Source organism: Eulemur rufifrons, chromosome 4 (genome assembly GCF_041146395.1).
Source record: "Eulemur rufifrons isolate Redbay chromosome 4, OSU_ERuf_1, whole genome shotgun sequence".
Taxonomy (NCBI): domain Eukaryota; kingdom Metazoa; phylum Chordata; class Mammalia; order Primates; family Lemuridae; genus Eulemur; species Eulemur rufifrons.
In genome coordinates, this window is record NC_090986.1 from 82,667,763 (window position 1) to 82,681,684 (window position 13,922).

The 13,922-nt window shown below is 50.7% G+C and overlaps 1 protein-coding gene across 1 annotated transcript in view; it reads left to right on the top strand.

The window, feature by feature from the left end:
- The window catches only part of SNAP47 (synaptosome associated protein 47), a 42,555-nt gene that overhangs the window by 10,709 nt on the left and 17,924 nt on the right, over window positions 1-13,922 (top strand). Inside the window, exons 2-3 of the mRNA XM_069467476.1 lie at window positions 813-1,360; window positions 8,378-8,868. Of these exons, the coding sequence (XP_069323577.1) occupies window positions 861-1,360; window positions 8,378-8,868 (991 nt within the window). The 5' untranslated portion in view covers window positions 813-860. The remainder of the gene's footprint in view (window positions 1-812; window positions 1,361-8,377; window positions 8,869-13,922) is intronic.

The following is a 13,922-nucleotide window of genomic DNA, read 5'->3' on the forward strand; positions in this document are numbered from 1 at the left end:
TGCCCCTGAGAGCCAGGGCTGGGCGTCCCCAGGCCTGCTTGGCCCCGGCAGAGTCGCAGCCTCGGGGCTGGACCTCACATGAGGTGATCTCTATTGCGAGAGGGTGGGACTGCGTGCCCCTGGGAGCTCATTCAGCCCTGTCATCCGAGACTTCTCAAACGGCACTGACGAGTGTAACTGAACATACGAATGGGACGCCTTCACCGCTTACAGCTAGCTAGAGCTGCAAAGACAGAGAACTCGTGCGTGTGCATGTTACTGCTCGGGATGCCGAGCCCCACGAGGTCAGCTGGGGGTCCGAGAGGGGGAAGTTTGTCTGCACGATTGTTTCCTCTGTGCATTAAATGAGCATATAGGACTGCCGAAAGGGGGCCAGACGCAGTGCCTCACGCCTGTAATCCCAATTTTGGAAGGCTGAGGCGGGAGGATCGCTTCAGACCAGGAGTTCAAGACCAGCCTGAGTAACATAGTGAGACCCCATCTCTTCAAAAAATTAAAAAATTAGCCAGGCATGGTGGTGTGCGCTTGTAGTCCCTGCTATTCGGGAGGCTGAGGCAGGGGGATCTCTTGTGCGCAGGAGTTCAAGGCTGTAGTGAGCTGTGATCACGCCACTGCACTCTAGCTGGCCTACAGAGCGAGACTCTGTCTCAGGAAAGAAAAAGAGTTTCCAAAGGGAAATGTGAGTAGAAACTTGCCTGAATGTGCACAGAGAGGGGACGTCACAGACAGTGTTCCTGGGAAAGGCCTGAGAGTGAGGCCTGCATGGGGTCTCCTGCGCTGTCCTTCCCTGAGTCCTGTCCCTTCTCCTTCAGAGGCAGAAGCACTGGCCTGGCCCTCGGCACAGACCCGCCCAGGAGCAGATGAGCAGGGACGTCTGCATCATCCACACGTGGCCATGCACCTACTACGCAGAGCTTGAGAAGCGATGGGTGCCAGGAAGACTGTCCTTGCTGCCGCTGGCACTCAGATTCGTGGCTGACAACACGGGAGAGATTCTTGTTGGCTTTCCCCTGTCCAGCATCGCCGAGATCAAGAAGGAGGCCTCGCACTTCGTCTTCAGCTCCCTCACCATCCTGGAGAAGGGTGGCGCCAAGCACTGGTTCGGCTCCCTGCGGCCAAGTCGGAATGTGGTCTTCAGCGTCATCGAGCACTTCTGGAGGGAGCTGTTGCTGTCGCAGCCCGGAGCTGCAGCGGGGGCACTCGCCCCCAGGACCCGGGGGGAGGAGCTCACAGCCCTGATGGCTGGCTCCCAGAGGCGCCTGGAGGACACCGCCAGAGTCCTTCACCACCAGGGCCAGCAGCTGGATGGTGTCATGAGGGGCCTGGACAAGATGGAGTCAGACCTGGAGGTGGCTGACAGGTGAGCCTGCTGTGTGCACTGTGCCGGCACCCACAGGGAGACCACGCGTGTGGCAGCCTGTCCACTGCACCACGTCCAGTCCACATCCAGCATGCTGAGGGTGGGCCACGCACCTGCTGTGCACACCATGCTGGGCACGTTACTGTGTCTGTGGCTCCCTCTGGTGGTTCCGGACGGGCCCTCGTCCGTCGGGTCACAGAGAGTGAGACCCCACTAGTGAGGGCTAGTGCCAGCCTGGTTGATGAGCTCTGTTCTGATTTTTCACTATGTCTTTGGTGTGAAATTTATAGAATGTTTAAATGTAATGTCTTCACTTTGTTAAAATATTTTTCTCTGTGTCATATGGTTTATTAGGTTATTATGTATGAAATGTCCGATTTCCTTAAGTACTAAGTTTGACAGTTGATATCTCTGACATTTCACTTTGACACTTCTAGTTTTATTTTTATTGTGAATGTACATCCTCAGTCTTTCAAATACATGTTTTGGCTTGTGATTATCTTTCAAAATTTTTTAGAGCAATTTTTGTGAAACTATGGGTGAGTAAAAAATTTGCATTATTTTTGAATATGAGTTCTGTCATGGAACCAATGCAGCATACAAGCTCAGATAATCAATGGGAAGCATGTGGCTAATGAACACACAGTACGTCAGTGTTTTGAGAAGTTCTGTTCTGATGATTTTCATCTTGAAAATGAGCCACGTGGGTGACCTGAGACCAAGGTAGATGATGATGAGCTGAAAGCTGTGGTGGAAGCAAATCCATCTCAACCTGTGCGTGCATTAGCAGCAAGGTTTGACGTTACTATTCCAATAATATTGGACAGTTGAAACAAATCAGCAAGGTGAAGAAGCTGGGTGGATGGGTTCCATGTGAATTAAACTAGTGTCAGAAGAGAAGTCGTCTCGAAGCTTGCCTTTCTTTGCTGTCAGGACGTGAAGGCGAACCATTTCTACACCATATTGTTACGTGCGATGAAAAATGGATTCTTTTTGACAGTTGCAAGTGGTTGGATACCGATGAAGTGCTGAACCACAGTCCAAAACGAAATATTCATCAAAAAAAGCTAATGGTGTCTGTTTGGTGTTCCGGCATGGCTGTTTTCCACTGCAGCTTCATGAAACCCGGTCAGTCGATTGCAGCGGATGTCGTCTTCTGCAACCGACTGGATGAAATGATGAGGATGCTTGCGATTAAGCAGCCAAGATTGGTTAATAGAGACAGGCCCGTCCTCTTGCAAGACCACATGTCGCACAAACAACGCTGCTCAAACTACAGAGGCTGGACTTGGAAACTCTCTACCAACCGACTACCACTTTTTCCAGGCTTTGGATCACGTCTAGCAAGGGAAATTATTCAGCTCTCAACAAGCCGTGGGACATGCCTTCCGAGATTTCGTAGCCACTTGCGCTCCAGGCCCCCTCACTGCTGTCACAAACAAGCTACTATTAAGGTGGCAAAACTGTATCAGCAGTTGAGGCACATACTTTGATTAATGGTACTGCTGCTTTGAGGTATAATAAACTACACTTTTGATTTGAAATCGGACATTTCGTATTTAATGATTTATACATACCTGACTTCTTGTCCTCTTATGTCTTTTCTGTCTTATTTTGGCTTATTTTGTCTTATTGTTCTAATTTATATTTCTTGTGTCTCATCTTTCTATTTTTCTGTTTCTCTTGTATTTTTAACTTTCCAGAAAACTCTTTTTTGTTCTCCTAGTGTTTCTCTGGAAAGCATCCTGATCTTGTGTTGTGAAATTCACCTCTCGTCTCTTAGGATATTATCGCTAGCCTTGTTCTGCCTTTATGGTGTCTGCTTTTCCCAGCTGCTCTGTTCCTGTCGGTGTGTTTTATTGTGTTGTGGGGAGTGCCCCTTCTCTGGTGTCGCCGTGTGGGTGGGGTCAGTGCTGGGCTCTGCAGAGGGGCCTCAGGGTGGGGCCGTGCAGTCCCCACCTGGTGAGGGATCCTCCGGGAGCTGCCTCCTGGCTCTGGAGATTCCACCGCCGACTCCTTCCAGGGTCCGCTCGGGCGGGTCCTTCCACGGCCTGGGGCCCACGGGTCCTGTCCTGCTCTCAGAGGGGCCTGGTCCCCCCACCGGCCCTCGCTCAGCATCTAGGCCTCTGCTGTGCCACCTGGGCTGTCTTTCCACTCCCCACTGCTGGCTCAGCTTGCTGTTCTGGTCCTTTTTCATAAGGCCATGTCTTTTGGGGGGGTGTGTTTTAAGTTCATAAGCTCTAATTTTTATGTGTGTTAAATTTCTATCATTATTTCTTTAAAAATACTTTTGAAATGTATCGTTTGTAATTTTTGTAGTCACTCGAAGGACAGTATGTCCCCACCAGGCAACCGTGGCCGTGGCGGGCAAAACCGACACCTGGGGCTGGGTTGGCACGTGTGTGCTCAGTCGCTGAGTGAGCACTGAGTGTGAGTCGCTGAGAGTGTTTGGTCGCTGGACGGAGGGCGAGTCTGCCCCTCAGCTGAGTGAGGGGAAATGAGGGGATCCTTCCCCCGACAGGCATCATCGCAGGGCTGGCAGGTGCCCCAGCCCTGTTCTGGGACCCAGAGACGATGGTGCCCCCGGCCCCGAGCTCCTGTTCCTGTCAGCTGGGGTTCTCAGAAACAGTGTGCGTCCTGGCAGGGCCGAAGTCTTTGGGGGGCACAGTGGGCTGGAGACGGGGGAGAGTTGCGCTCAGGGTCCCAGTTCTCTAAGTTCTCTGCTGGCAGGGCTCCCTCTTGCTGGGGGGTCAGTCTGTTCTGTCGTGGCCTTCAGGTGAGTGGGTGAGGCCGGTGTGGCGTGGCACTGTCAGCTTTACTGCAAGCCCACCGAGCTTAGCGTTCATCTCCTCTGAGAACACACGCCTTCCAGAAACACCCAGGGCAATGCTTGACGGAACGTCTGGGCACCATGGCCTGGCCACGCGGACACAGAGCATCAGCCATCACCGCTGCCCCAGGAAGCCCGTGCCCTGGTGAGCTCAGGTGTGCCCTCTGTCCCCCGGCGCACTGCCCAGGTAGCCCCGGAGGCTGGTCCCGAGGGCATCTGCGGGAGAAGGCCTGAAGGGGGCGGCACAGCGAGGACTCGGCCCCAGCATGGGTGAGGGCAGCGCACATTTCTGCTCACCGCTGCACCGCGCCCTGCGGTGGAGGCTGCTGGCGCACCGTCTGGCTTTCTCTGCCATCCTTGGGGACATCATCTTGTTCCAGTTCACAGGATGAAACACAAACATAGCTGGAGAACGAGCCTCTCTGGCCATCCCCATCCATAGCCAAGCTTTTGCATGCAGCTGGCTCATGTCTTTTGACTTGGTGTTTCATGGCCAGTTCCTGCCTTTTTGTGCGTCCGGATAGATTTTTTTTTTTTTTTTTTTTAAGTGACAGGGTCTCGCTCCATTTCCTGGGCTGGAGCGCAGTGGCATCATCACAGCTCACCGCAGCCTCAAACTCCTGGGCTCAAGGGATTCTCCCAGCTCAGCCTCTGGTACTATAGGTACCACCACACCTGGCTAGTTTTAAAATTTTTCTATTTTTAGTAGAGCAGACTGACCACGGGATTTTTGTTTTAATTTACTTGGGATAATTACACACAATCTTTTTTTTTTTTTTTTTTTTTTTTGTTGAGACAGAGTCTCACTTTGTTGCCCAGGCTAGAGTGAGTGCCGTGGCGTCAGCTTAGCTCACAGCAACCTCAAACTCCTGGGCTTAAGCGATCCTACTGCCTCAGCCTCCCGAGTAGCTGGGACTACAGGCATGCGCCACTATGCCCGGCTAATTTTTTCTATATAGATTTTTAGGTGTCCATATAATGTCTTTCTATTTTTAGTAGAGACGGGGTCTCGCTCAGGCTGGTCTCGAACTCCTGACCTTGAGCAATCCACCCGCCTCGGCCTCCCAGAGTGCTAGGATTACAGGCGTGAGCCACCGCGCCCGGCCTACACACAATCTTTATTAAGAATGGCCCATAATAAAGGAGGGATGTGTGATGGTGTTCCTTTAATGACTGACACAAGTGCTTCCTGTTAATGTGTTGGATAATACAGACCACTGACAGGTCTAGTGAGTGTGGTGATTTTGTAGCAGCAGTGAATATTAACGGTATTTTGAGATCTGCAGCCACCGTGATGTGATGTAGAAGTATCTGAGTTTCTATCGGTGAAAGTCACAGGTGGTGGCTTACATTCAGAATTGAAGGAAATGGTAAATTTCAGTTAGAATTTTGTAAAAATAACAAGGTGAGTTTTTTTTTCTCCATCCAATTTTGTTAATAATTCTATCAGTGGGCCACCTTGTGGTTAGCTTATGTGTCAACTTCACGATCATGCCAGCCAATTCCTTAAAATAAACCTGTCTTCCCCCAACCAGTACACACTCATGTGCACACACACACACAGACACGTGCAACCTGTTGGTTCTCTTTTTCTGGAGAACTCTGACTAATACAGATTCTGCTATCAAGAGTGAAGGGCAAGGTTTCTGAACTGGTTTCTGGGATTGGTTCTCTAACCTGATTAGGTTTAAAGCTGCTGATAGCTCTGTTTTCAGGGATGTGGGAGCAGATAGTCCATGGCATGATGGGACAATAGGGATATGCGAAATAGCACCCTTGGTTGTTCCTAGTCAGACGCTCAAAACAGGCACAGTCAGGTGGCCATGAGTTTGATGCCTAAGAACGTTCTCGTCAAGCTGATGAGTGTAATGAGATCGGCTGGTGGCCCGACCTGGCAGGGCAGTGGGGAGAAAGGGAAGAGTGAGCTCAGGGCGTCACACAAGTGGCCTGGCCATTTTAGTGTCCACCCCGAAGGAGACCAGAGTCTCATCCTACAGGTGCTGAGTTATAGCATAGGATGAACCCCACTTGGCGTGGCATTTGCTGTTAAGCCGAGGGTGTTGACTGAGAAGGGACAGTTTCCTGGAAATTGCATGCAAACATGTGGGAGGAGCTGGCGAAGCTGAGGACCTGAGCCCCAAATCCTGCCAACCTCTCTGCCAGTAGAGCAGCCCCTCCTCCCCGACTAAGGAGATTGGCCTTGCCATTTTATTTTTTGTGTATTTTGTTCCTTCTCTTGCTAATTTCTGTTTTTTGAGACAATCTCTCTCTGTCACCCCAGCTAGAGTGCAGTGGTGTCATTGTAGCTCACTGCAACCTCAAACTCCTGGGCCCAAGTGATCCTCCTGCCTCAGCCTCCCAAGTAGCTGGGACTAGAGGAGCCTGCCAACTCGCCCGGCTAATTTTTATATCTTTAGTAGACACGGGGTCTGGCTCTTGCTGAGGCTGGTCTTAAACTCCTGAGCTCAAGTAGTCCTCCTGCCTCAGCCTCCCAGAGTGCTAGGATTACAGGCATGCACCACCGCGCCCAGCTACCTTTTTTTTTAATCACTTCTTGATAGTGGTTTATTAATTTTTAAAATCACTTCAGAAAAACAACTCTTGGCTTGTTAATATTGTATTTTTTTCTGTTTTCAAGTTCATTGAATTCTGCTTTTCCTTTTTCTATTTACTTTAGATTTAACTGGCTCTTTATAACTTTTTGAGATAGAATCTCAGATCACTGATTTTTATACCTTTCTAAGAAATTTTCAAAAATTTGTATTGGGAGCTATAAACACCTAATGGCTGCTGTATTTGCATCCCACCATTTTTTGTATATTGTATTTTTATTTTCATTCACTTCAAATAATTTCTATTTTTTTTCCTTTTTTGATCATGTATTATTAAATATGTAGGAGTGTGATTTTCTAGTTATGTTTTGGTTATTAATTTCTTGTTTCATTTCCTTGAGGATAGGGGACAGTACTGTGTATGATGTTAGTCCTTGAAGTTTATTGAGACTTATTACATTCTTGCTTGTGAATGTTCTGAAGGTAGTTGAAAAGAGTGTGTATTCAGCACTTGTTAGATGATGTTTCTGTATCAGTCGAGTCAAGTTGGTTAAATAGTGTTGTTCAAAGTTTCTGCATTAATTAATATTTTTTTGTCTTCTCATTCTATCAATCATTGAGAGAAATGTGTTAAAATCTACAACTGTGGTCATCTATTCCCCCTTTTAGTTTTGTCAATTTTTTGCTGAATGGATTTTGAAGTTATGTTATTAGGTGCATGCATGTGTAATATTGTTAAATCTTTCTGTTGGATTGACTCTCTGGTTATTATGTGATGCCCATCTTTACCCCTGGTAATACTTCTTGTCTTAAAGTTTACTTTGGACATGGTGTATCTTGTTTCCAATCCTTTGCTTCCAATGTATCTGTGTTTTCGTATTTCACAGCATGTCTCTTGTAAGCAAGATATAGCCAGATATGGTTTCTTTATCCAGGCTTGCCTTTTAATTAGAGGATTTAGTCCACCTACGTTTAGTGTGAACACTAACAAGGTTTAGTTTAATCCTACCATCTCACTGTTTTCTATTTGTTCCATTTGATCTTTGTTCCTTTGTTTTTCCTTTCCTATCTTCATTGTTCTCTTTTCTATTGACTTTTTAGATATGTTTCTTAGTGTTATTAGTGGTTGCTTTAACAACATTAAAATTGAATTAAGTTAAAAATTCAGTTTCTCAGTTACTTTAGCTGCATTCCAAGGCCTCAGTAGCCACGTTGGCCTCCTGCTATATTGGACAGTGCAGACATAGAACATTCTGTTACCATAGAAAGTTCTTTTAGATAGCTCTCTAGGGATTAAGGTCAGGATTTATTTTGAATCCAAATTACCTAGGTCAAGTGAGCACTGTGTGGAAAGAGGAATATCCTTGTCAAAAGTTGTGCATTTTGCTACGTCTCACTCCTGATTGGCTTTACGTCTACGGGCAGATGTCTGTACTGCCCTGAGCCTCGGTTTTCTCCCCTAAACATGGAGATGATGATCCCTGCTGTCTCTGCTCCATGGAGTGAGTAGGGCAGAGAAATACTATAAATTGGTAATGTTCTTTGCAAAGGTTAAAGCAGTTTTCTAGAAAAAAACCAAAGTATCACTGTTTAAAAATTGATCAGTTTGTTTTTCTGTTTTCTTTGCCTTTTTAGATTGCTGACGGAACTGGAATCTCCTTCTTGGTGGCCCTTCAGCTCTAAGCTTTGGAAGACGCCGCCAGAAACAAAGCCCAAGGAAGGTGCCTTGGCGGCCAGTTGTGAACCTTTTGGAAAGGAAGGGATAGTGATCAAAATTCCTGCCATTATTTCCCAAAGGACAGAGTCTCATGTCAGGCCAGGGAGGCTCACCGTCCTTGTCTCTGGGTTAGAAATCCATGACTCCGATTCTTCGCTCATGCACAGGTTTGAAAGAGAAGACGTGGATGACATTAAGGTCTACTCACCTTATGAAATTAGCATCCGCCAGCGGTTTATTGGAAAGCCAGATGTGGCTTATCGTGTGATATCCGCCAAGCTGCCCGAGGTCATCCCCATTTTAGAAATGCAGTTCAGCAAGAAGATCGAGTTGTTGGAAGACGCCTCGATGCTCAGAAGCTTGAAAGCTTCTCCCGCTGCGGAGAAGAGCACCTCGGTCTGGCACGCAGGTGGGTGACCAACAAGGCAGTGTGTGCGTGGACTTCTGAAATGGCAGCCAGCCCTGGCCCGTGCAGAGGAAATACTTTACATATGCACTACTTAGAGCCACTGTTGGCTTCCAGCTCACCCAGCTCACAAGAGATGGCCTGTTTGTTTATACATAGAAATAATTCCAGACCATGCTCCTTAGTACTTGACATCTGTGAACCTTGAGTTACCAAATTTGCCATACACTTGATAGGCAGGTGGATTTCACAACAGGTCAGTGCTGTGGTCTGTATTTTTTTTTGTCCCCACGAGAACTCATGCTGAAGTTTGGGAGGTGGGGACACAGGGGCCGATCCCATGTGAGCGGCTTGGTGTCATTCTCTCGGTAGTGAGTGAATTCTGGCTCTGGCAAGACTGGATCAGTCCTGCAGGGATGGATCAGAGTGGGCTGTTAGAAAGCCAGGATGCTCCTTGGGTCTGTCTCTCTGCACATTTCCGCTTCCGCTTTCACCTCTGCCATGTTAGGAGACGTCACAAAAGCACTTGCCAGAAGGTAGTGCTTTCCGGCCTGCAGAGCCGTGAGCTGTATGCACCTCTTTTCTCTATAAATTGCCCAGTCTTTGGTATTTTGTTAAAGCAACACAAAATGGACTAAGACACAGTCAGAAGAGCTTTCAGAATGCGGGTTTCAGAACGGAAGGAAGCTCCGAGCTCAGCATTCCCACGTGTTGGTCTCTCTTCTCCCTCTCTCTGACTTGAGTGAGAACCAGCCCTTCCGGTTCTAACTGGCACCACCGCACTGGTCCTGGTGAGTCTCCGTTCCTCCACCCCTGCCCTGCCATGCTCCTGTGTCCCTGGTCATTTAATCGACATGTTCCCAGCCCACTGCCAAGACATGCGTTTAGGGATCTGTATGTTTGAGAACTGTGCGGTGTGGTTCAGTGTGTCTGTCTCGTTGTCAGGGTGCTGTGCCGAGTGGCCCTGGGGGCTCTCCTGCAGGCCCCGTGTGGAGTGTGGGCTTCGGTGGGCCTGACCCAGGCCTGGGCTGAGGGGCCAGATGCCAGGTGCTTTGCACGTGGACAGCGTTCAGGCCCCGCCTCCCCCTAGTGCCAGGGAGCCTGCCTCTAGTTCACCATTCTCGGGGTTCGGTGGCATCTGCATGTTACTTTAACTTTCATCCTGTCATTTGTTGTGAGGTGGAGCATCTGATGTTTTTTATTCGTTCTGGGCCTGCAGTTTTGCTCTGTGTGCTGCCTGTTCTGTTTTCTTCTTTCCTGTTGGGCTGTCTTTTTTTTTTTTTTTTCTCCTCCCAGATTTGCAAGACTTCCTTACCTATTCTAAATATTAATCCCTTGTAGACTTTGGAGGCTGCAGATACTTCTTCCAAACCATCTTCCTCCATTTTAGAAATTTTTCATTTTGCTGCGGTAAAATCTACCACTTTCCCCCTTAAGTTTGTTTTTGAGCCCTGATTAGGAAATCCCGAAGTCATAAAGTACTCCATTTTCTAATATGAGCATTGTAGCTAATCTGTATGCATGCATAGGTGAATGTTTATGTAATACACATACACTGCAGGTACATACTTTGATGTGTGTGTTTATGTGTGTATGTATAGCACGTATACAAGTAATCTCTGTCCTTATGAATTTTCATCGCCACGTCTCTCACTGTTAAAAGTGAGAGAGATTTGCTACTATGTCACCTTCTTTTCTATTCCTCTTAAGTGACTGATTTCAGTTTCGGTAGTCTGTTTCCCTCACACATGAATGGAGCTAGATGGCTTCAAGTTTAAAAATTAAATGTATGTGGTGATAGCCCTGGTCCCATAAGCACTGAAATATTAGAAATATTTACTTTAAAACTTAATTTAAAAACTTGCATTCTTGGTATTTCCAGATTTTTCTGTGGCCCCTAGGGTCAAGGCAGAATGCAGAAGCTGACCCACACAAGGCTCAGAAGGGTAGGCAGTGCCAGCCAGCTGGTGACCCATAGCAGGAGGCCTGGCCACCCAGCCTGAGGAAGGGGTGCCGGCCAAGCCCCGCCTGGCTTGTGCCCTTTGAGGGGCGGCACAGCACCGCACCCCTTCTGGACAGGTGTGGGGACAGACGGGACAGTTGCAGTCTGCTGTCAGCCATGTGACCACTGCCAACTGGGACCCCCAGGACTGCGGTGCACACTTGTAACATGGCACAGACACAAAACCCTCCTTGGGTGTGACACATGACTATATCAGAGAGAACTGGAATGGAATTAGGGAGGGAGGTTTCAGACAGAGGAGAGGACACAAACGGCGCAGAGATGGGATGAGATGTAACACAGCAGCCATCATTCAACGTGAGAAGGCCAAGGGCGCATGGCCTGCGCTCTCGGGAGCGCAGAGAGGGCGGAGCCCCAGCGTGCGACAGGCTCAGGGGAGGTAGGACGAGGGGCTCTGCCAGCTACCCAAGTGGACAGACCATGTGGCACAGGCGTGTGACTCAGGGAGGAGAGGGGTGAGGATGTCCTGTGCGGTTGGGGACTGTCCTAGTGGGAGAAGACTGAAGAGGTGGCACAAGCATGTGATTCGGGGGAGACAGAAGGTTGTACTTGCCAGTGGGCAGCAGCTCTGTGGGTCCTGAGAGGTTCTGGGAGGGGATGTGTTGGGGTGTCCTGCTGCAGGTGTGTGTCACCCTGTGTGCTGTCTGCACCCGTGTGTTTCGCCGGCCAGGTTTATTGGCAGTGGGATTCTCAGGGCAGTCCCTGCTGGGCTGAAGTGCACAGGAACCGTCTCCTCGGTGTAGTGGTTCTGATGTGGTTTACGGTTTTTCCACGTGTGGGGTTAGGCCTCGTTGTTCATCCAGGGTGATCTTTCCTACCTAAGGTTGGAGATTATGGGCTGTGGCCACAGGGAGAGCCTGTAGCTACTTGCATAGCATGACTCAGGCTGCGATGTGGTAGCACGTATGGGCCATAGCATGACTGTCACTGGAGTCATTTGTAGGTGTGTGGGTGTGTTGAGCTGTGATGTGATGGCAGATGGCTCCATCTCAGCGACGACTTCCCCCGGCACACACACCCCGCTGGGCCGTCTGGAGGGCCGAGTCCGGGTGCTCCTTCCTCTGGGGTGGGTGCGCCTCCACGTGGTGAACTGGGGGCCGCACAGCACAGGGGCCGCACAACGCAGGGGCCGCACAGCACGGGGGCCACACAGCACGGGGGCCGCACAGCACGGGGGCCACACAGCACGGGGGCCACACAGCAGCGAGCAGCCGGCCGGGGAGCCCAGCAAGACGGCATCCAGTGTGCTGGGGTCTTAGTGCTGCTCGTGGACTCACATGGCCAGTGAGGATTTCCCTGTCACTGCCACCTGGCTGCTGCTGTTGTCATCGCATGTCACAGCAGGGTGACTCTGTGCCAGTTCCTCTCCGTTCACTGCTCCTGGTTGGAAGCTTTGCAGGCCCTGGGAGGTGGAAACCATGATTGATGTCTCAGAAATCCCTGCCTCCCTGGGTGAGCACTCGTGTGCGCCTGGCCACATGGTGGCAGTCGTGCAGCACTGGTCGGGCACTTGTCCTGTGAGTGACACTCTGGGCGGGGAGACTTTCCAGAGACCTGGGCGGTGATGCCTGTGCCAGCCAGGAGAAGTCGCAGCCTGGCCTGGGCCCTGCCGGCCGTGTGGGTTGGGGGACGCGCTATTGCAGATCACTGTGTTTCTGCGTTGCATCTGTGAAACAACCTTGTTATTTTAGAACAGTTTCAGATTTACAGAAGAGGCGTGAGACAGTACAGAGTCCCTGTATGTCCCCGGCTCCCCGCCCTGTTAACACCTTCCTTCATGTGATGGTTGTGTTGTCATCACTAGAACCCACTTTCTATTTTATTCTAGGCAGATCTCCTCGTGTTTGAGGAGCTCCCAGGACCCCCCTGACCGGGACCCCAGCTGACCATCAGCCTCACATGTCCCTGGGCCCCTGGGGCTCTGACCGCCTGCGGGGGGCCTGGCCCAGGGTGCAGGATGGCCCCTTAGGGTTTGTCTCACGTTTTCTTGTGGTCACTTTGGGCTGTGGGTTTGGGAGGAAGGCTCAGGGCGCAGAGCCCTCCCATACCCTCCTAGGGGCCGTGCGTAGTGTTTTCCAAGGCCTCTGTCTGCCTTCCAGTGTTTTCTTTGTTGCTGGCCAGCTGTCACTACCTCAGAGGCCGCCAGGCCTCCCCTGCCTGAGCGCTGCTCCCTGAGAAACTTGCCTGGGCTTCTGCTCCTCCCAGGGCCGCCCGCCTGTCCTCAGCAGCGTCGGCGGCAGGGCGAGCCACCAGCAGGAAGCACAGGTGTGTGCCAGACAGATCATGGGGGTCTGGTCTGTGCGAGGCCAGCGGCTTCAGGCCATCTTTCGAGGCAGAGAGGTTCCAACTGGAGCCCCCAGGGGTCCCAGGAAGGGCTGGACCTCGAGTGCTGGCGTGGCATTAGCAGCATCCTCTGTTTCAGATTTCTGGGTATTTAAGCAAAATCCCGTTGGTTAAAATTCAGGAGCGGTCAATGTGTCTCTCTGTGGTGCAGCCTCAGGTGTTGAAGCAAAAGCTAGCGCACAGCTGGGCGGTGTGGGGCCGTGCCCTCGAAGCCTGCGTCGGAGCTAGGGAAGCCCAGCTAGAGGTACCTCCAGGTCAGCACTTGGAGGTGGGAGACAGGCCCCATGGGGAGAGGACCTGGTGGGGCCTGCGTGGGTGCCCTGAGGCGGAGGGCGCCCACCCTGGGCCACGAGAGACACCGGCCTGCCGGTGGAGGGTGCGCTGGCACTGTCGGGTGAAGGGCAGTTGTCCTGTAGTCTCGGCCCCAGGCCGGTAGTTACCGAGGGACGCGTCTTGTCGTTGGTGCTCTGTCTTACAGCCCAGCCCAGCCCAGCCAGCGCACCTTGCTGACCGGCTCAGAGAAGGGCTTCTCCCTAGGACCCAGCTGGCTGTGGCTGTCAGCCACCTCCTGGGGGAAGCTCTGATCAGCAGAAGTGCTAATGAGCGAGCTCAGGCGCTGGCTGGGCAGCACTTTGGAAATGTACACACGGAGCAGAGACAGGTTATGAAATCAGCATGGTGGGTTTTGTTT